This window comes from Homalodisca vitripennis, chromosome 4 (genome assembly GCF_021130785.1).
Source record: "Homalodisca vitripennis isolate AUS2020 chromosome 4, UT_GWSS_2.1, whole genome shotgun sequence".
Taxonomy (NCBI): Eukaryota; Metazoa; Arthropoda; class Insecta; order Hemiptera; family Cicadellidae; genus Homalodisca; species Homalodisca vitripennis.
In genome coordinates, this window is record NC_060210.1 from 105,459,162 (window position 1) to 105,481,979 (window position 22,818).

At 31.2% G+C, this 22,818-nt stretch overlaps 1 protein-coding gene across 2 annotated transcripts in view; it reads left to right on the top strand.

Annotated features, from left to right (window-relative positions):
- LOC124359888 (vacuolar protein sorting-associated protein 13A-like) overlaps nt 1–22,715 on the top strand; it is a 119,884-nt gene extending 97,169 nt beyond the window's left edge. The window contains exons 56-66 of one of the 2 annotated variants that reach the window (XM_046813004.1): nt 195–351; nt 3,457–3,665; nt 6,317–6,512; nt 7,853–8,005; nt 8,919–9,039; nt 11,826–11,855; nt 14,320–14,443; nt 14,551–14,617; nt 14,755–14,900; nt 15,932–16,058; nt 16,418–22,715. In XM_046813004.1, the coding sequence (XP_046668960.1) occupies nt 195–351; nt 3,457–3,665; nt 6,317–6,512; nt 7,853–8,005; nt 8,919–9,039; nt 11,826–11,855; nt 14,320–14,443; nt 14,551–14,617; nt 14,755–14,900; nt 15,932–16,058; nt 16,418–16,561 (1,474 nt within the window). In that variant the 3' untranslated portion in view covers nt 16,562–22,715. The remainder of the gene's footprint in view (nt 1–194; nt 352–3,456; nt 3,666–6,316; nt 6,513–7,852; nt 8,006–8,918; nt 9,040–11,825; nt 11,856–14,319; nt 14,444–14,550; nt 14,618–14,754; nt 14,901–15,931; nt 16,059–16,417) is intronic. The other variant, XM_046813005.1, reaches the window with a different exon arrangement.
- The last annotated feature ends 103 nt before the right edge of the window (nt 22,716–22,818 follow it).

Below are 22,818 nucleotides of genomic sequence, written 5' to 3' on the forward strand. Positions count from 1 at the left end.
CACGGTCACTTTAGAGGTACGCTTGCACAAGTCGGAATCAACAAACAGCCGACGCCTCTTAACTGTGACATGTTTTTTGCTGTGTACCCCTTTTGCTATGTATCTCTATTGTGAATGCTCAGTTTATAGTAATATATATTTTAATATGCTATTCTAACAAACAAAACATAACCTGTACCATATTTATTTTGCAGATTTATCAAAGTACTGGTTCAAGAATTCTCTGTTCGTCTGGACAAGGGCTTCATGCTATCAATGTACGACATCTTGTCTCCTTGGCTACAAGAGGAGAAGGCTGCAATACGTATCAGGAAAGACATTACAACTCTACACCAGCCAGTCACAACCAAGGTAGGATGAGTGTACAAAGAGTATATAGCAGTTGAAGCAGTGTTGTTTAACTATGAACCTACTGCCAAAGTGACAAACTTTTCAAAAGTAAATCAGGTTTTCTCTATAGTTGCTAAAGTATGCCTTAATTTAATTATCAACATTCCATTAAAGTTAATGGTGGGCTGATTTGTTGACTAACTTGATTAATTATTTGAATTTTTTAACTCTACGTATTTAACTTTAAAAAATAAATTTTTCTACTTTATGTCTAGGTAACTGATGTTCAGACAATTGGTATCCTTTTGTATTATCAACAGCAAAGCACATAAAAACGGCCTGATGGTAACTGAGAAGGTTGAGGACTCCATATAAAGCAGAAAGTGACTCAATAACTCACAGTAGTTATGTGTAATATGAGGATGGCAAAGAGGAAATACAGATGGCAGTGTGGGTAAGGTGGTCTGTACATAAAGTCATAGAAGGCGGTGAGGGAGAAATGGTGCGTTAAATTATATGGTTTCTATTGAAATAAAATATGCCAATCTCACAACAATATAGTTCTGTTATTATCTTTGTATAGTAACAAAGAAAACATTTAGTGTAATAGAAAAAAATAGATGATGGTTGAACAGTGCTGTATAAGATTGTGATCTGAAATTTATCATAACAGAATGATGGAAGGTACTGAATGCACTAAAACTATCCCACAGTGAAAGGTGCCATTGTTCTTTCTATGAATGCAGACCAATTGTGAATGGGGAACAGGTGGAAGACAAAGACCGACTAGACAGACTTGGACAGCGTCCTGTTACTGGGCTTCAGTCATTTGTAGACAAGGATTTGTACTTCAGTCTGGAGCATTGATTGTTCAATCATTTATTGCATTCAAAAAATTTGAATTTATTTATTCACGCAGATAAAAGTCATCATTTACCAAGTTTATAAGATGTAGCCAATATATTGTCTAATCTAGGATGACATGATGTAAATAAATAGAGAAAATGGATTTGATAATATTGACAATATGATGTTATGGATGAGTGCCAGTTCCAATTTATTTGGATTATTGACACTGCTATAGTTATTTTCAAAATCAGACTACATCCATCTAAAGGAAAATCCAAATATTTGATATTGAATCAATTATTCATAAGATGGTTTTTCAATTAATTCATGCACCGGAGTTGTGATATCTGAAACACTTTTTGGAGTATTACAGCAATCTACGATTAGACAAGATGTGACAATGTAGAATCTTGGAGCATTGGAAAAACGGTTTATTGTAGTATCACTAGATAAAGGAATACAACATTTTCCAATATATAATTTTTTAAACAACGATATATTTTTTTTTAAATATGGAAAATGTTGTATTCTTTTATCTAGTGATACTACAATAAGATGTGACAAGACAAGAATTTAACTTTATTATTTAATTGTATTTTATGGTAATAAATAAATAATTACTTGTGTATGGTATTCATGTTAAAACTGTCAAAGTAAAGATTTTCATTCTTTTTTTTACTTTGTCGTAGGTTAGGCGAGTTGGTCTAATGTATGTCGTATTCCACCTCATGTTGTTTGCACTAAATATAGAAGTTTAATACAGTATGACTGCCGAACTTGGTTTTTGCCAATTGTAGAGGTTCGGATATGTGGGTCAATGAATACATGCCTAGCCCCATGTGGGTGATACCCAGAAGAAGGTCAGATAGTGTTGCATATGTAAGTCAAATTTAAATACTGTGTCCCACATTGTCAGATGCTCTTTGTTATTGATCAAATTAAGTCAATGCAGAATGTATGTGTATAGTACTAAGCCCTCGATAGTTATGCCATTTGCTCAGAATTGTATATGCATTAACTGACCCTCGTTGTTATTATGTAGCCTCATGTTAGTAATTTACTATATTCACCAAGACTTCACAGCAACACGTGGTTTTAGAGTTCACCACCAGTTTTGCCGTTTTTCTATTTCTCCAAATTACTAGTCATTACAAGACAATTTTTTATTATGAATTTTAATAACTATATATTATTTTACTTCTAAATCATTGAGAATAAATCATCAAACAAATTAAACCGCTGCTATATAAATACAGTGTCAAAGCCGCTTCTCCTCACTTCAGATCTAAACAAAAAAGAGAACAAGATTACTGGAGGAACAGGGTCAACGGAAATGGATCCCTTCACTTTTAGTCTTGGACCCTAACTACTAAGTTTGAATTTAATATTTTGTAATACTGTTTATAAAACATGAATTTTTTGTGACTGTTACAATTAAATAATTTGAATTTATTCTAATAAAAAGTTGATTTATTTTTCTTAATTATTTTAACCTCCACAGTGATTCAGCGTCATTTTTTTTCTCTTAGGACAAGAAGCTTAGTAATAAATAAATCGCACCTAGTCCTATAAGGACCCTTGTGCTGCTTCCGGAGTTACAGAATATTCTGGATGGGCAAGGTTGGGGGTAGGAGTCACCTCCTATCCATGAGGACACTAATTTCATGTCCTCTTGAAAGAAGGGGGAAGCCGGCTTTGAACCAACCTCTCCAGTCAAAGCATGCAGGGGGTGGCACACCCTTATGTTGAAGCTAGCAAGAACCTCTGAGGTTAACAAACTCCACCAACTCCAACAGTCATCTCCAGCAGTAGACTAGACCTATCGAATTAGCCTTTTCCCCAGAATCTCGACACTTGCAGTTAGTGATGTGCAGCTCCTAGACATCCATAAGGTTGCCCAGATTTCAGTGACACATCGGTTTTTGCTGTGCCCAGTGGTAGGTTCAACTGAAAGGTATAAACCAGCCAGAAGTGATCCCTGAGGGGTATATTCAACGTCATAGTCAATGACAAGACTATAATATTGATTGAGTTTTTTTTACTGAATATTTGTCTACCGGTCTATCGTGAACTATTCAAAATTTGAGTTACATAATACTGATTTGTTACAACTTGGATGTGGTTATTAGATATAATATGTTTTAAGCACAATACAATACAATATATGTGTGTGTGATTAAACTATTACTAATAATTATACTGTATATGATTCATGTCCCTGTAACTCATCAGTTTTAATTCAACAGTTATTACTGAGCCATTATGTGCTTGTTACAGAATATCAGTTCAGCGAGAGCCTCGAAAGTGGTGGTTGAGTCGATGCACCTATCCCCGCTCAAGCTACAGTTCAGTTTCTCACCACGAGGGGGCAGCTCCAGACACCACTACTGCTGTCTCACAGGCCGCTCACAAACTGTGGATGTGCTGCATTTGCTGCTTGACTCGATTGCTCCCACACTCAGTGACGTCAAGGACATCAAGTTGAAGTGCGTTATTATAATTGTAAATCCATCAAATGAAATTCTAAGGAGGATATGTTTTAAACATATGTCTCTTAAATATTTAAAAATATTTCACTTTTAGTTTATATTACTACAGCAAAGTGGTTCTTTGTTTGAAATTTGTTATTGACAATGGATGGTTTCAAAGGTTAATAGGACTTCGGATATCTGCTATTTTTATATATTACAAAATATTTAACGCTTTTTAATTTCAAGGATTGAAATCTATCTTCTTTGTCAGGTGAAAAAGATTAATACATAAACCTGTGCTTAAAACTTACATGTGATATTGGACTGCTACTAAAAGTGGAATCAAACCCTACAACAGCTTGAAGTCCAATCGGGGAAAATTAACCGAGGCGTTTTCACTACACAGAAGTCAAGAGCACACAGGTCACACCAACACAAGCTAAATTGGAACACTAATAAGACAATTTTGTTATACAATGTTTTTTGTTCTACATTTTATAACATATAACAATGGCAAATATCCAAACAAAATGGGATTGTGACTTTGCCTATTGCATTATTAATGTTTTGCTTAACACTAAAATATTCTTATTGGTATAGTATATAATCCATATGCCATTTAGATATATTATATTTATTTCCAATGAGACTCATTTAGAAAAGAATAGAAAGAATTTTCCATCTGTAACAGACAAACACTTTATGAAATTTTCATAAGAAATTTAGTTTTGGGCATTTTATAAATATTGCTTTTCTTTATTGTTATAATCTATTTCATTCTTGTCTTATTAATGTGCTTTGACTTTTCATTTATATTTAACTTATTCATATAGTTTTTGCTTGATGTAGTCTTCTGCATGTATTGGTAATTGTCAATATTAACTGTCTGAGACTTAGTCCTGCAAATTTGACATGAAGGATTAAGGATCTTATGTATTGAAATACCACTAAATTCTGCATGGCAAAGGTCCAAATGTGTGGAGTTTGTATGTAAGTACAGTGACTAAAGCTTTTTTTAAGTGGATTGGAGCTGACTTTTATTTGAAATTTTTAACTGACAAAGAAGCTCAGGATGACAAGAAGCATCAAGGACCTCTCTAACCCATGGTTTCATAAAAATCAAAATCCTTAGAATTCTTAGTAAAAGCACGTATTAAGTAATATGATGGAGTTCTATGATCTTTTTAAAACATAAGTAATCATAAAACAGCTATATAATATTTCAGTGTTCATGGTTAAGAGGATTAAAGGTTAAGTGAAATTGCGATGACATATCAGGTTCTGTGCATGTAAGAGCATTTCTATTTCGAATACAGTAATCTAAATTATATTTCCGATAACACATTTGAGTTTGCCTTGTTGCTCTGATCAAGAAAATATATGCATAAATGATGTGTCTTGTGTAAACCTACCTAAGTCAAAAAGTGTCTACTTCTTGACCATTTAATCTACTTCCTGTTGAGTTTGCTTTTTTGCTTCAGAGAAGAAAATATATCCACATACATACTAAGAAGTCTACATTGTTAAAAAAAGTGTACACTTCTGGCCATTTAATTTCATTTCTAGTCTAATTTATGTATGGCTCCACAGTTAAAATTGCCTTGTAAAAAATATTGATCAAGAAAATATAGAAATATGTCTGAAAAACCTACTTTGGTCAAAAATCATTTAATTTTGATCTAAGATATTTCTAGTGCTATAGCTGTGTTTTACTTTCTCTTACGATGAAAAAAAAATGTACATAAATATGTAGGACTGAGAAAGCAAGAGAAATCAAAGAGAATTTATTCCCGATATAAGAGAAATATCCTTATTATGTTCATGCAACATTTCAAATAATCATTTATAATAGGTGTTAGAAAATCTAACAAACTTTATACAAGCCTTGTTGTTTTTGGAATGTAGTCTAGGAAATAATAGTTCATTGATGCATATTAATTAACGTTCATTCTCTGATTTCATTCATTCAGTCACTGAATAGACTCATATCACATTGTCACGAAAGCCAACCAATTTCAAATACTGTATGTGCTAGTCCACAGCTTTGTTCATTAAGGTGGTTTTTGTTACACCATTTACATAGTATTTTAAATGGATCAGATGTTTTAATTCATCAATGGTGCAATCTGGAGTTTCAATTAGATAATACACATTTTACACTACTGATCAAGCAGTATAGGTACTTAAATATTTTCTAAAATTTAAATGTAAAGATAATTTGTTTGAGCCTCTTTGACGAAATTTAGCTGAAAGTGGCACCCACTGTTTAATGTCACTTAAAATGTGGCTATGAAACATAAATGATGTAATTATTTTTATGGATTCTAAAGACTTCTAAAATTATTATTTAAAAAATTTAGCCAAATTGGTCAAGTTGTTCTCCAAATTAGCCCTAAGCAACACATTTGACAATTCATTTTTATTTATAAGATAGAAAAACAATTTTAAAATCCAACAAAGATAAAAAATTGCCTTTATAGAAAAGGAAATAGAAATTTAGTGTTAGGAATAAAGTTATATTAAAGTACATCATTGTTATATGCGAATTGTTAATTTTTTTTAATTAGTACTTCCAAACAATAGACATTTGAAGCTTCTTTATAAAAATGAACTCATAATCCCTAAAATGAGATCATATATTAATGATAAATCCTGTTTTTTATTAGAACGGCTTTCTATGAGACACGAGGTCGAGTTGTCACCCTAAAGAATGAGCTATCAGAAGTGTTTTGTCACTACACTAGTCAGCTGTTTCAACAACTCCATGTCCTTGTACTTGGCATCGATGTTCTGAGTAATCCTTATGCTCTCATCTCAGATTTCACAGAGGGACTTGGTGATCTGTTTTATGAACCACCTTTAGTAAGTATTAGTGTAGTTAAAGCATATTTATTATTTATAGAGAGTGTTTCCGAATAAAGTTTAGAATTTTTATGGGTTGATTGATGTCCTAGCATAATTTCTGAGATAGGATTCATAACACAGGTAGAGAGAAAAGAAAACAATGCCTTTGAGGAAGTTAACTCATCATAACAGCTTGTAAATTCTTATTTCAAGGACATTTAATATATAGTTAACATCAACTAGTATTTTTAAATTCATAAACTAATAAATGAAATCAAATTTCCAATGTGTTTAAGAAACAAAATGTAATATTAAACCAATTACATCTGTTAAAGTACTCAATTTTTTTGTTAAATGCACAATAATTTAGTCCTAACAATAGATCTCTCACTGCCATAAACATTGTGGCACAGCTGTCTTTCTCAGCTTCAACAATCCTGATAACCAATTCCTCTCTGTTTTCTGATTAGGACTGGTGTTTCGTAGATTTTTTGTACCTACCCAAAAGAGGAGTTCTAGGAGTTCAATTTGGGTAACCTTGCTGATCAGTATTAAGGCCCACTACATACAATCTAGGAACTTGCAAACTCTTTATATAAGTAGTTACAGACAGTTAAGGCGAACCATCATGCTGAAACCATATTTCTTACTTAAGATGAGATGTGCCTAGGGGATTGTTTAGGAGGTCAGGTCGGAGTTTTCTTCAGAATTTTGCAATTCTAAACCTTTAGTATTTTCTTCCATCCAAATGTGGCTGTGAATTGTGTTGATTATTGTTTTGTTGTAAAATATGTAACAAAGTATTTATTTTCTTTCTAGCGGTGTTATTATGTGGATGCAACCCATGATTACTGTCTCAGAAAAGATGCTTGGAATATCGCACGCCACCACAAAAAAAATCTGCATTCTATTCTGAAAAACTCTGCATTCAGGATACAATTTAAAAAACAACAAACATGTCTTCAAATTACTTTAATTTTCAAATTTATTTCTTTTCTAAGAGAGAAAACTATGAGTTAGTTTCGTATGAGATTCAAGATACTTGCAATTCGTCTTGCAATATACCAATAACCTTTTTCCTTGAGATCTTCATTCTTCAATATATAACTTAACTAACTTAACAGCTTTAAATATATTTTATTTATTTCTTTGTTATTCAGGTAATAATAATTTATCAGATTTCAATTATATCAAATACTGAATGGATTTTAAAGTGTTGGTTATAAATCTATTGTTGTTTATGCGTTGCATATTTTATCTTTCAAATAAAGACTTCAATCTTATGTTTGTATTTGTTTACAAAGCACTAAACCTCATACAATGTGTACAAGATAAAGTTTCTGCTTGATGAACTGTAGGGTCTACTGGAAAGCCCAGAAGAATTTGGAGAAGGTCTGGCTCAAGCAGCACAAGTTATGATGGGTCATTGTGTTGGTGGGTCCACTAACACAAACACTCTCATCTCCTCATCTCTCACCCACAGTATCAACTTTGATGATGACTTCAAGAAGGTAACCTTATTTGTTTTTGATAAAATTTGTAAGAAATTGTTTATCACTGGTTTTGTTTTGTCCTAGTTAAAAAAAGTAAAAAGTTAGAAAACATACTTAGATGATTTTTTTATTTTACATTAATTTGTAGTAAAAATTACAACTCGTATAATTGTGTGCTCTTTTTCAATAGTTCAGTACTTGAATGAACTGTTCAACTGTGAACCATGATTATTTAAGCGTTTCAAAACAAAAATGCTCTTTTTTATTCCCTGAAATCTCTTTTTGAATGTTTACAGTACTAAAATATTCACAATAACATGTTTATCTCTTTTCTGTTGTCAACTCATAAAGATATGTTTGGACTTTAAAAAATTATATTTATAATATTTAATATTTATTTTTACAAACATAAATTAATAGGGAAATTTGATCATAAACGAAACATATAACAACAGTTAACTTTGGAGGCTACAGTCCAAATTTAATGTACAATAATGTAATGAAGTAAAATTTGCTTTAACACAGCTTAAAGATCAGTTATTCCAAAGTATATTTAACGTGAAAATCATTAGAGTATTACATACAACAACTTTCATTACGTATACCGTGCCTTAAATACACGTAGTATTATTTACTATATAAACTACACAAACAAGTTATCTTTTAAATTTTCCCTGATTGTAATGAAGTAAACATCATAGCAGCAGTAAATTACTTTTTTGTCCTAAACTTGATAAGGAGGCTTGTACTTTGATACAAGAAATTGTGAAAATAAAATGTTTATTATAACTGAAGAGAGCCAGGTAATATGTGACAAATGATATAGCAGTACTTGAAGTTTTATATAAGTTGAGGTCTAAATAATGTCTGCATCTTAGTATCAGCAGATCTTTGGCTGGAGTATGGGAATAATATGACTCTTGTGTTACAGAAGCGAAGACTGTGCCTGCAGTTGTCTAGTGAACTTCCAGATGCTCTGTTAGCCAGCAGTCGCACTTTTGAGATGGGGGTTGCGCTGGGACTTTCTGGCATCATCATGAAGCCTAGCATTGGTAAGTCCTTGGCTGAAATGTAGGAACAGCATGACTCCTGTGTTACCCATTCCTCAAGTCCTTGTGTATTACCCAAACCTCACAATCATTGGTATGTTTAGGAATTTTGTGAACATTTGTCATGAGGTATTATTTCATAATATACAGATACATAAATATATATTTATATTTCTTTTAAATCAAAAAACATTGGTTATGAATTACTTGTTCAAACACTGCCCTGGCACAATTTTTTATTACGTTACCAGGATCTTGTTATCCTTGAGTTGTTATATCAGTCCAGGAGCCAATAGGGGTTGAGCATGCGTTGAAAGCCTGTCGCAATATGATCTTTTATGATTTTATTAGTAAAAATAAGATTTTTGTAACCATGCACTTTCTCTCACTAATTTTAGGTACAATTAATTTTAATTTTTAATTTTCTTGATGTTAAGTCATAAAAATTACAATTAAAAAACCTTTTAAAACATGTTTATGTATTATTAATATTATTAAGGGGTTAATAGCATTAAAAACCAACAAAGAGGACCTCCTTTATTTTCTGCTACAAGATGCGAATTAATTTATTGCACAATTCCAATGAGTGGTTGTCAGATAACAGAAAATGTGCATGAATCTGGTTCGGTAGCATGACACTACTCCATCGTGCAGTAAGGAACGACAAAATCAGTACATTTGTAAGTTTAACAAAGTAAAACATTAAACCTGAATTAAACTAAAAAATATAGTAAAAAGTAGGAAAACTGTTAAATTATCAGTGTTTGTACCACACCTCATCAGCTCACTTGAGTCCCTTGTGAATACATCAATGATTCTGTGTTTTCTGGTCACCGTTTCTACAAAGCAACAAGTTACATGTAATATTAACGATGCCACCACTATTTCAAAAGGTACTTAAGACACATTTTTTATTTTTATGGCTTAATATTTCAACAAAGTTACAAAAACCTAAACTTAAATCTTTTGGGTGAAAGTGTATTATTTAGAAAAATTTTATGTTAGTAATACAATTATAATATGTACAACTTTTTATGCAATACGTTTTTATCGTACTTATTAAACTGCTTTAGTTACAAAGTTTATCTCAAATGGTTTTTGAGTTACAATCGGCATAGTAGATTACGTCTCCTGCCAAGTTTCCCATCTTCCCCCAAGTTGTCAATGGAGAGGGGGGAGGGAGGAGAGACATCATCACTGCAGCGTACTCAACAATAATAAGAATAAAATTGTATCAGTTTTCAGTGCATGCTCAACCCATATTGGCTCTCAAACTATATATTCAATTAGTTGTTCAAATATGTGCTTTCACATTTAAATCAGTAATCGTTATACAGAAATCAAAATAAACAATCTAATATTAAATACATTAAATGAAGTCACCTCAAGAGTTTCTGGTACTGTAACCTAAAAAGTGCTCAATTTAGCTGTCCCTGGTTAACTGAACAACATAAAGACAGTATTAAAACACTGCTTTGGTTTATCAATAATATAATCATAACTAAATAAATAAACAATGAGTATAATTCACTTTCCACCAAATCCATTCTATTATGAGAATACTATAACTATCTATACAGAATCATAAAAACTAAATGGCATAATTATGTTAATAATTAATATGTGATCCATCTTACTAAGTCTTATCAAAAGAAATAAATTGAAAGTTTAGTAGTTAAACAAAATTTAAAACTGGACAACAGAAACCGTTATTAATATCTCTAAAGGCAGTGAATTAATCACTTGATTAGACATGTTTTTTAGGGTTATAATATAAAATTTATTCTATAAAATTAACAACACTATAATACGATTAAATATTGTTATTTAAAACGAACAATTAAATAAGTTTATATTTGAAAAAAATGTTGAAATAATATTACTATATTACTAGATACTATTACACATTATCAGAGAGTTTTAGACTCCAAGCTGAAATGTTGTTCTTCACTTTGGATTATCATTATTTGTGTTTTTCCACAGTATAAATTTGCTTTCATGAAAATGAAATTAGTAGTAATTATTTGGAATTTGGATAGTTAATCTTATTATCATCTTAATTCTTACATTTTCACAGCCAGTGTCATGGCTATAATGTAGGTTTTCCAGTTCAAACCGTGTCAAAAAATTTCTAACAAGGTTATCTTATTGAAAACTCTTGGAGCAATTGGAAAAAGTTTTAAAATAGTAGTAAATGTTATTTATTAAAACAATGTTTTTTTATGGAGTCGCCTGATGATGAAACCTTTGGTTTCAAAAAGCCTTGTCCAAAAATTAAATTATATTGAAAAAATTTTAAAATCTTACAGTTCAAAAATAGCTAACAATTCAAATTTTGAAATATTTGTCCTCACTGTGGAGAAAGTCATCTTCAGTCTACAAATATACCAAAACATTTCAAGATTTGAATTGTGTTATCAATTTCTTGATACAGTGTGAGCTTCTGAAAAACACAGTTTACTGCATTTTACCAAATACAACTCAAGAACTGCTTGATAACCATCACACTTGCATTAACCTTTTGTCCATATTTTTATTACTGTAATCACCTAATTGCTCTGTAAAATCATCACAGGATATTTCAGTTTCATTTCATATACTAAAAGTAACATATATTGGGTGTTCTCATTACATTATTCAGATGTGGTACAGTTATTTGGTGTTAATCTATGTAAATGATGTCAGAAACCCATGTTGCACATTATAAATGTTTCCCATTGTTCTGGGTTGGAGTGTGGGCATGTTGGTGTTAGTGTAGTAAATGTTTGTTGTTCTGTAATGCTGGACAGATGGCAGCACATTCACCAAGCACTACCAAGGTATGTTTTACCTTAACATTGTCTCTATCTATCTCTATCTCTCTACCCCTCTCTGACACTGGTACACGTATTTTCCTCATGTTCTTATCTGACCAATGTCGATTCAGTGAAGATTATACATTTGAATTCTACTTAGTCCTACATTAACCCTTTGCGATTGGGAGGCCTTTAATGTGGCCAAAACCTATCTCTCCCTCAGTTCGGATGGAGTCTCAGGTTGTTGTTCTCTCAGCTTATTAGCTTCAAGGTTGAAACTTTATTGATTGGTTGCTTATTATTTGCTTTTACACAAAGCATGTAATATGTAATTTAAGTTATAGGTTGAGGTTTTAAAAGTATTTGCAGAATAAAAATACAATCAGTCTCAAGTAGGTCTCTAGTACTAACAGAGTAAACTCATAAACTCATTTCTATATTTTGAGCTTCATCTCCACCAAATGCACTTGTATTTTAATAAATAGATAGGATACACTGTAACAGCTGCATAAATGAATGACCTGACGCAGGGAACAGCCATTAAGTTACAGTCTTTGTACTGATATGACTCATATCAATTCATGAACAAAAAATAAATAATTCTATACTGCTATTTACAATAATAAAATTATATTATATGTATCAAAATATTGAAATTGTAAAGGAAATTTCTTTAAGCTTTTAACTGAAAATAAATTTACCCACACAATGAGAATAAAGATAAATAAGATTTAAACAAAATATTAAATTATACATCTCTCAGGTAAATACACAATTAAAGATGGTCTCACAACTCACTGAGTAAAATACCCTATTATTTAATGCCTTAGAACGGTTTTAGATTATTTTAGAATGTTATTCTTTAATATTGTATTAGTCATGTTCACTGTTTTAAAGCTTAATTCAAGACAGTAAACTGTTCACTAACCTGAATCTGTGTCGAACAATACTACAGGAATCAAGATAATAATTTTGGGCTCTATTATTATATTTATGAATGTTACTGAACTATGTAAGTAAGTATACATCGTAACAGATCAATATTGGTTAAATTAAAATCAAACTGTTCACACTGAGAACGGTAAGCGGAAATTGAAGTATTACCTGTGATCGGTAATTGATGTATAACCAGTAAATGTAAACAAGGATGTTTAACATTCAAAATGAACATATCGGTTTAGGTTGGAGGCTGAGGAGCTGCCGGTTTCCCTTAATTTCCAGCTTGTAACCCCTGTTTTGTTAGGGACCACGTTGTTCTAAATATCTCAGCCTGATTTCTTTCTTCTGATAAGCGAAACAATAAGAGGACTATTTAAGTTCTCTCACTTCTTTTAAATTTGATTCTCAAAATTAACTTATGAAATCTTAAACAGTGATAATTAATTTTATTTGTTTACATCCAACGTGATGAAATAATAAGTAAATATAAAATGTTCTCATTTAATTTGAAAATATATTGAATTTAAGTTTAGTGAACACGTGCTGAGTGTGTGTCTACAAATTGACATAAGATGTATTGAAGTGGTGTTTTAAACCAATAAATCAGTGATTTAAATGCTTATAAAGGAAGAGAGATAGTGAAATCAGTTATTGGAAATTTAACTGGGTATAATGAAATCAATCTACTTTGTAAAAGAAAGTAATATCGCAACCAGAGAGAAACAGGTGAGTCATAAATACATAGTATAAAAGTGTATCACACTACATAAATATTGAACTTCATCATATGGCTGAAACTAAGTGGGGCTAAATACTGTTCCAATTTGACCACACACACCAAATCTTCATCAATATGACTTTTGAGCATCATCTTTGCCTACCTTAATACCTGATCTTAATTACGACAAACAACGTGGGCTATAATAATTTACACAAATTGAGCATCTTCATCATATGATGCAATAACGTGGGACCTCAATAATTGCCTAAAATTTATCTACTTCATATGGTGACCAACAAGTGGGGCTAATAAAATTAACACAGAATCCACATATGATCTTAACATGTTAACCAATAGAAAGTACGTACAAACTGGGCAGAATCAGGAGATTGAAATCCCTGCAGGACTTTCTATGGAGCAATGTGTCAATAAGTTTGATACTATTTTTTTAAGGATAAAAAGAAAATATCCATTTTGTTTTAACATCTGTTGAATGAAGATAGCTTTCCACGAGACCGAAATATTACATGAAGTTAATTGTGTAATCAACGTTTCGACAAGGCGTGAATCAGTATCCTGTGTTAGTTACAAGTAGTATAACTAAATTTAAATAATCCCTTCATAGCTATTTAAGTAATAACAGATTTAACAAAAATATTAATTACTGTGGTCATCAATGCAATTATCTCTTTACTTGCATTCTAATGATCACTAAGATCTGTACACTGTACATAATTCTCCTATTAATATAGCACATTCATATAATTTATTTATTGTTTACAGCATGCATCAATATAAGTTATATAAGTGTTCATTGCTTTGTTCTAGGTTCACAGCAAGAGGGTGTTGAAGGCTTCTTTAGGGGAGCAGGCAAAGGATTGATGGGGTTGTTAACTAAACCTTCTGGTGGTGTGACCGACTGCATTGCAATGGCTAGTGATGGCATTAAACGGTAAGTTTCATGACTCATGATTATTACAGGACAATAACTATACGGTCAGTTACTGACTTCATTTGTACAGTAAATAACTACAGTAAAATAAATTCTGTTTGTCACAGAGCCTCTGAAATGGGAGAGGATATAATTCTTCGCACAAGACTTCCTCGATACTCAAATCCTTACATGGTCAGTACAAACATAAACTAATTTGGTTAATATGAACTTGAACCAAACTAGTTTGGTAAATATTAAGTATCATAAAAATTTCTGTTCTGTTTTGGTGGTGATAATGAATTATTTGATTACTACTTCTGATGTTCTAGGGCATTAAGCCTTTCTCATTGTATGAGGCAACAGGAATGCAGCTGCTGAATAGCCTCAGCAAGGGTCACTATGCTGATACTGACGTGTACTGGGCTCACGCCACTCTGAGTCCGGAGTGCAAGTCTACACTGCTTGTCACGCTACAGTAAGTACTGAGAATAGTGTAACAGATTAAATTCTTTATACAAATATTGGGTTAGTAATCGTTAAATAAAAAGAAAAAATGTTTCTACCAGGGGTTGTCTTGATTGTGTGATCTATCTGTTCATCTGTTTGCGTTTTCAATTAAAAACCCATAATATTTTTATTCATTATTACTCATGTTGTATTGTGTTACACATGTTTTAAGTAACAGTTCTAAACATTTTCATGACTTTTAGTTTTATTAGGACTCTCTGTGATTTAAAAATAAAATACTCACCTTTATTAATCTACACATTTTGAATCTGTTACTACATGCAAAAACTAATCTGCACTTATTTACACTTAGGTAAGACATGCATTCTTATAATACTAGAAATCAGGACAGGCTTGATGTACCTTGACACAGATAGGTTCATCTCTCAAGATGAACAGTATTGTTTATTTTAATAAACTTAATGTGACTGCTCTGACTGCTGTAGGGTATTCAAAAATAAACTATTAGATTGGCTACAGCAAATTCCATTTTATAATCTAGAGGACTTTTTATATCATTATAGACATATTTTAATTTTACCTCATTTTAAACCTTCATAATTCAACCCTTAATAACTCAAAATCCTACATAAGACAAATTTATTCAAACCCTTTTGAACTTCTCATGTCAACAGTCAATATTAATTTACTCGTTCAACCCAAATACAATGAAACAAAAACCTTCATAAGTAAATTATCCATTGCTTGAGCAGTACATTAACGCTCAAATTCTGGCTATGCGGGCCTCTTTAAGTTGGTTTCAATCAATTAACCTCAACAACATAACTCTAAGTTTAAGATGAGGCACCTCATTAAATCAAAGTTTAGTAGCTGAACTAAGTGAGCTGACAATAACCATGCAAACGTGCATGTTGTGACAAGGATTCAAGGTGGGTGGTAATGGTTGATGACATGGCTGTGCTAACCCAGTACAATGACAAACTCACATTCAAAGTCAGACAGGTATATACTATTTTGTAACCAATATGATGTGTACAGGCATGTGTTCCTGGTGGAGAAGTGCAGAGTGTGGGGCATGTGGGAAATTGACTGGATGGTAAGGGTGGACGATATCATGGCCGTGCCAACGCTGCATAATGACAAACTCACATTCAAAGTCAGACAGGTATATAATATTTTGTAACCAATATAATGTTCATTTATTTTGCAAATGCACATGCTAGTGATCTCATATGCATTAGGTAATTATAAATCCAAATTTAACTTACTTTAGTATTTATATTGTCATTAATGAAAAGCAGGACTCTTATTACATTGAAATATCGACTATTGAAATGAATTCTATGCTTGAAACGTCTTGTTAAATATATAGAAGTGCTGAAATACTCTAAATTTAAACTTGATTCATAGATAAAAAATAGTTAGATTTTGTTAAGAAAACTACACCACATATAATTTAATAATCAATATTAAATATAAACTTAAACTTACATAAATTTAATACAAGTTTTATACTTATTTCAGGACGAAAGTTTTAACTTCTTCTCCGGTGACGAGCGTTTCATTCAGAGTAATGAGACTGCGGTGCTGCAATGGCTACAAAACAAGGTTGAGACTGTACTTATTCTCAATATGGAGGACAAGCCGTGTCCATCCTCCCAGCTGTAGGCTGCGGAGGTGCGCCCACTGCGTCCTCAACATGGCTGTGATGTTGCCTAGTTTACGCGTTCAACTTTTACGGGATGTGCTGAAATAGTGGCTATTTGTAACTTTTCCTCTTAACACAGCAATGAAATGTTGTAGATTTTAGCAGTATGATAAAGATTATATTTTATGATGTTAAATTTAGGAGTAGAAAGTAATAATGGTAGACTTCTAACTAAAACTTCCTATTTCTTTGATATCAGATGGCCATATTTTTAATGTTACATATTGATTTGCTCTCACTGGGAAAAATATATTAAAATTGCAACACAAAATACTCTTGTTACTTAAATGTAATCCTTGACAGCCCAAGGAAAGTATTGTCATTTAAAGGTTCTTTTATGGTCCACATGTTTGGTACAGTTGATATCATGTGCATTACTCAGTAGATCTTACAATCACAAAACAATATTAGATCCATACTCTTACTTTTGTTGCTCAAAACAATATTGGCTATTTTTTTGTATTGTATAGTATTGAATTTATTAATAAATGTTTTATTTATAGATAAAGCTTATCAAAGGCACATATTATGTGAATAACATTGTGTCAGATTTATAAGTCATCTTTTTTTGTATTTATTCTAAAATAAATGTTATTGAAGTATAAAATGGTACTTAAGATGTTGAGTGTTTGATTGCAAAAAATTGTAACAAGTTTTAAAATAATTTTTTATTGTATTTCTTAACATTTATTTTTGTTAAGGTAAATTTTTTTGGTACTAAATATTACATTTATTTAAAAACTTGAATTTGTGCATGTTATAAAATTACTAGAAGTAAGATGTAATATTTAGGTGAAGGTTCGGAAAATGTAAATTTATACCCTTTACATAAAGTTTGTTTCTTAATACGCAATTTCGTTAGAATTTATTCAATGGTTTTATTTATAAAAAAAGTTACACTACCAATAAATTATTATCAGGATGTGTAATACTACAAAGTCAGTAACATGCATTTAGGTACATTAGATATGTCTTTTGCAATCTGTTTCATGTCTGACTTGAGAAAAGATTTTGGATAATTTGTATCCTGAACTCACAACAGCTAAGGGGCCCATCCCAAAATTATAACTATAAATTGCCTGAATTTGTTCTCAAAATTTGCATTTGATCCTCTCCAAAAATTTTAAAGTTAGTATTATATTTCCCTCCCATAAAAGCAAACGGAAAGAAGTCCGAATCCTCCATCTAAATTCCTCCGTAAATAGTAAAGCATTTTGTTTAAATTTCTTTGTGTCAAGCGTTTTGACAGAATAGGACTTTTTAATGTGTGAGCCAAACGTTGGCAGTGTTTGATAACTCCTTTGTTTGGAGAATCACTCTCCCTCACTCACGTGCTTGGTTGTAATGACAATACTACACAGACCAAAAACAAGAGTGATCAGCAGAAAAGTTTGGCTACCAGAACCTTCGTGACCTTACGGTACATATTATACAATCTGAAATTTCATGTTTGACAGACGTGTAAATTTAGAATGCTAAATTTCTGTGTACCTGACTGTGGGAACCAAATTTTAGCAGAACATCAGTTATTATTAACTTCTCTGGTTGTGATGTAATTTATTCATAACATATTATGTTCGATACAGAGAAGTTTATTATGGAAGTAGAGCAACGTCCAGCTCTATACAATGTTAGCTGTAAGAAATATAGTAAAAAGGCCTGGTGTTAGCTTGAAGTTATGCAGATCAAAACTTCACCACATCTTGCATACAACTCAGCCAATGCAATGCAGCAACACAAAAGATTTCTTTCTCATCTATTTTGATATTGGCTTAAAAACAAAATGGATGAGCATTCTGCCTGCTTAAAAAAACACTCATACAGTTTGACATGCCGAAATTTTATGCATATGCATATTAGGTGTGGAAAAAATCTGCTTGTATAGTCACATTAAATTAGGCTGGGAAATTTGAGTTATACTATAATATTTAAATTTCTTAACTTGGCAGTACAGATCTCATAAGGTGGGCATCTAGGCAACAGTATAGAGCTGATCAGCCTAACTCCACTTTAAGTACAGTCGATCAGTTATTATAATATTAATGTTTGTACATTATGACAAATTTTGATTTAACTAGCAATGTGATTTGTTTTATTCACTTGCCTCTTATTACAATTATGCCATTAATTACTGAAATACTAATTGAATCAGATTTTACATTTTTAAATGTACATAAAAATAATAGTTAAATAATAGTAATAAATAGTTTTGTATATTTATTTTTTTTAGTCTCTAAGTTAATTTAGCTCTATTCACTCCATTTCACTTAGTCTAAATCTGTTTTTAACCATCTAAGGGTTTACTGGGACTTGAAGTACCAGCAAATGCATTTATATCAGAAAAGATGTAAACTCTCAAAAGATGACTGACATGTTAACCTTTATTTCTATGTATACTTGCAATCCAAATTTAATGGAATAAATAGATTATATTAATTTTACTTCTTTCTCACTGAAAGTCTATTGTTATTTATCAGTTTTTTATACAACTTTTGTCTGTCATTACATTGCTAAGACAATCTTAAGTACTACATTTAAAACTGTCTCAAAATATGTTGCTTTTTAAAATATATAGCAAAATAAATAGAATAACTGCTATAATAAACATTAAAAATAATTCTTTATAAAACATTCAATCTTCCACTTTTATAAAAAGTAGTTTAGTTTGTATATCTTATAGCTTAAAATTACTTCATATCCACATCAGATTTCAATGTAATATATAAAAACAATTTGCTGATTATTACTCCAGTTTGAATTAATATAGCAATTAGAGTTGTTTAGTACAGGTGATAAATATTAATAACTAAAAAAAAAATGCAAAACCCCGTTTTCAAATGTTTCCTAGTTAAGAATTTGTACAAACTGAAGGAGGCTTTAATGAAAGGATTGATAAATTTACCTGATAAGTATATTAAAGTATTGTGCACCTGACATTTAAGGTACATTGGGTACATTTAAGGATGATTTGGGATTTTTTCTATTAACTTTAACAATATAATCTCTATTCCATTTCAGTCTGCATCATATTATTCTGGTTGTGATCAAATGGATTATGGAGACTAGACTAACTACTAACTGCTAGAGTATTGATTATACTTTAATCTAAATCACACTAAATGATGAAATGTGTCACTAGATGACAAAAGCTGCAGATAATTTTTGTTAATTTATTGTATATTGTAATATCATAACATAAAAATTAATATCTACTAAACATGTTTATTTATCAGAAGGAAACACAGTGCAGGGTACTTTGTAATTTAATTAGTATTATGAAAAAAACCTGCACTCTCTGTTCTCTATGAATTCTTCCCTATTCAAAGTTTAACCATGGCAATAAATGTCAATTGACTGAGGGTCTGATAAAGTAATGATACATAAACCTTAAAGAGTTTTCCTTGTAAATTCATTCCGTTTTTGATTATATTCTTTAAAACATTGTTGTTAATAAATTGTAAAAATTGTCAACAACTAAAATCACTTGTGTGAACAAAGACAGGTCAAGAAGAATGTAAAAATGTAAATAGAAATTAAGCAAGTTTACAACTGTTTATAAAAAGCATTACACTGGTTGTAATTAGGTTTAATCATATTGGTATTTTTAGCTGAAGTCCAATTGTGTGCTCTGCTACATTATATTTTATCGTCTACTGCCTCATGCTATATCTTGGTGCTCACCCTGTAAAATTGAGTAATTACTAAATAAAAATAATAAAATTGCAATTACTACAATATCTCAGTTGGTGAAAACTATTTGCTATTGTAAAATTAAGTGATACTGTCTGCCCAGTAGTCGCAAGTGACATACACTATTACAGTACAGTACTTACAATAATAGTTTAACCTAATTGTTACAAAAAATAACCCTTTCTCTTCCAGGCACTGAATATTGTGTATAGTAAAAAAGATTAATTTCTGTATGAAACTCAATGTATAACATTCTATAAATAATATGAACTTACTATTATTAATTCTTGTTGTTGAATTTTCCGTAGCCCTTCATTGATTTGTTTGGGTTATAATAAATTTCGCTATTACTGCTGATGTCATTTGTACTATGAGACATGATTATCACTAATTGTGTCTTTTAATTCACTTTCACTTTTTTCACTACCTCTTTCTTTAAAAAGATTTTCATTAAATCCTGTAAAACCTTAACATTTATAAATTAAGCACAAACATAAAATGTATAAAGTACAAACTGCAGTTAATATTTATAAAACAATGATAATTTGGTTATATATGCCAAAGAGTAAAAGATGTACGTCTTTTCATACACAAAATACAACAAAAACACAATTTTATGATCAGTAATTTACATAACGTTGGTTATAATAATCAGCGAATAGACGGAGCTGACTCGCAGCGATGCATATACATAGATGTAGAAAATTCGAGCTGCAACATAACATTATTCACGAAACTACTACTAGTGTTAATCAGGTTACCTATCTATCACTTTTCAAACACAAAAAATGACATAACACGTTTTAGCAATCAGTAATTTGTGTTCTGCAAATCAGCTCTCATTCCCATATAAAGATACTCCGATGCACGAACTTAAATATAGAAGATACGAATTATAAGTCAATCATGTATATAAAATTACAATATTTCCTTGTTTTGGTTAACACCTCCAATTTTTCTGTTTACAGTTGCTAGCCAAATGAGAGTATTTTTCATATAACAAAGAACTCATCACGCCTCAGACATTTCAATTTCCCTTTGTGACAGATATGGCCGGCCCTTTGTGCAATGTAAACTGTAGGATGAGCCACACCCAATCTAGTCTCGAATGGGTTAAGTAAACAACTGACTTAGTTATCATTTATACCTTCCTATGAAATTAACTTTCAGTTTATGATATTATTAAGTATTTGATAGTTTTGTAAATTCAATTTTTCTTGAGAATATATCCTTTTAATGTGTAGATAAGGTAATATTATGTAACACTAACTGACAATTATACATTGAACAGTGTATTATACTAGGGGAGTTGTTGATGAAATGTTACTTGTTGCAAGCACAATCTAATGGCCATGAGAAGTAGATCAGCCGTTTGTGTATGAGACAGAAAATAGGACAGACATACAGAAACAAGGAGTACTACTGATATGCTTAGTTAATCTCAGACATAACAAGAATTCGCAATTGAGAACACACATGAAGTTCTCTATTCATTGCTTTTTTTCTACATGTGAAGTATAAATTCTCTAGACAGCTGTAAAATAAGAGATCATTTGTACTCTGGTGAAATAACAGATGATGGTGAAAAATTAAAATGTAAACTATAGAAAATTGAGTTTTACAAATCTAAAACAATATGTGTGTATTAGTATTTTAAATTTTTATGAAAATGGAGAGTATTATGATACTTTTTTCTCCACCTAACCATGGGCTACTTCACTGTATAATGATTTCAGTATAATCAGAACAAAGCAGGAAATATGTGCAATATGAAGTGGACTTAACCGTACCAACCAAGACTTAAAACTGCAATGTCAGTAATACTTTTGATAATATAGCAAGTATTGAGGCAATCAAGGATAGCTATTGCTTTAAATAGTGATATTTTTTTCAATAATTTCTGTCATGTAAAATTATCCATGAAATATCCAAAGGTCGGCATCCACTGTTAACATATCACTTATTCTATCTGTTATCCCTCATTTGACATGTTGTATCTAAGTGTCAAACATTTTGTTCAGATACCATAAAAGGGTAAACTATAATAAACTGTAACTTATATTTTTACATCAGATTTTGTAAATGTTATTACAAAATTCAGTGTATGAATTGTAATTTATTTGTACAATTACGAATGAAATAACTTAATCAGTGTTTGTACTTCTTGTTTTGTAACAATTTTTGTTTAAGACAATAACACTGTCTAGTACTGAGAGCTTGGTAACAGTTGATGTATTTTTGTAACACAAGCTGTCTATATTGCCCGAACTGAAGGCACAGAACGTGTGCAAGTTGTTGATGTTGGCTTGATTCTTTAGTACTAAACTCAGCTGCACAGCAATCGTACTAAAGATATGAGTGGTTGAACACATTAAGTGTTTGACGATTACGCTTACTAATCAATAATAAACTTATTTCAATGTACCCTGTTTTGTTTATTTACATTTACCTGATCGATATTTTACTCATGGTATGAATTATACTTGAATGTTCATTTGTACATTTGGGCCTACTTTGACTGTACTCT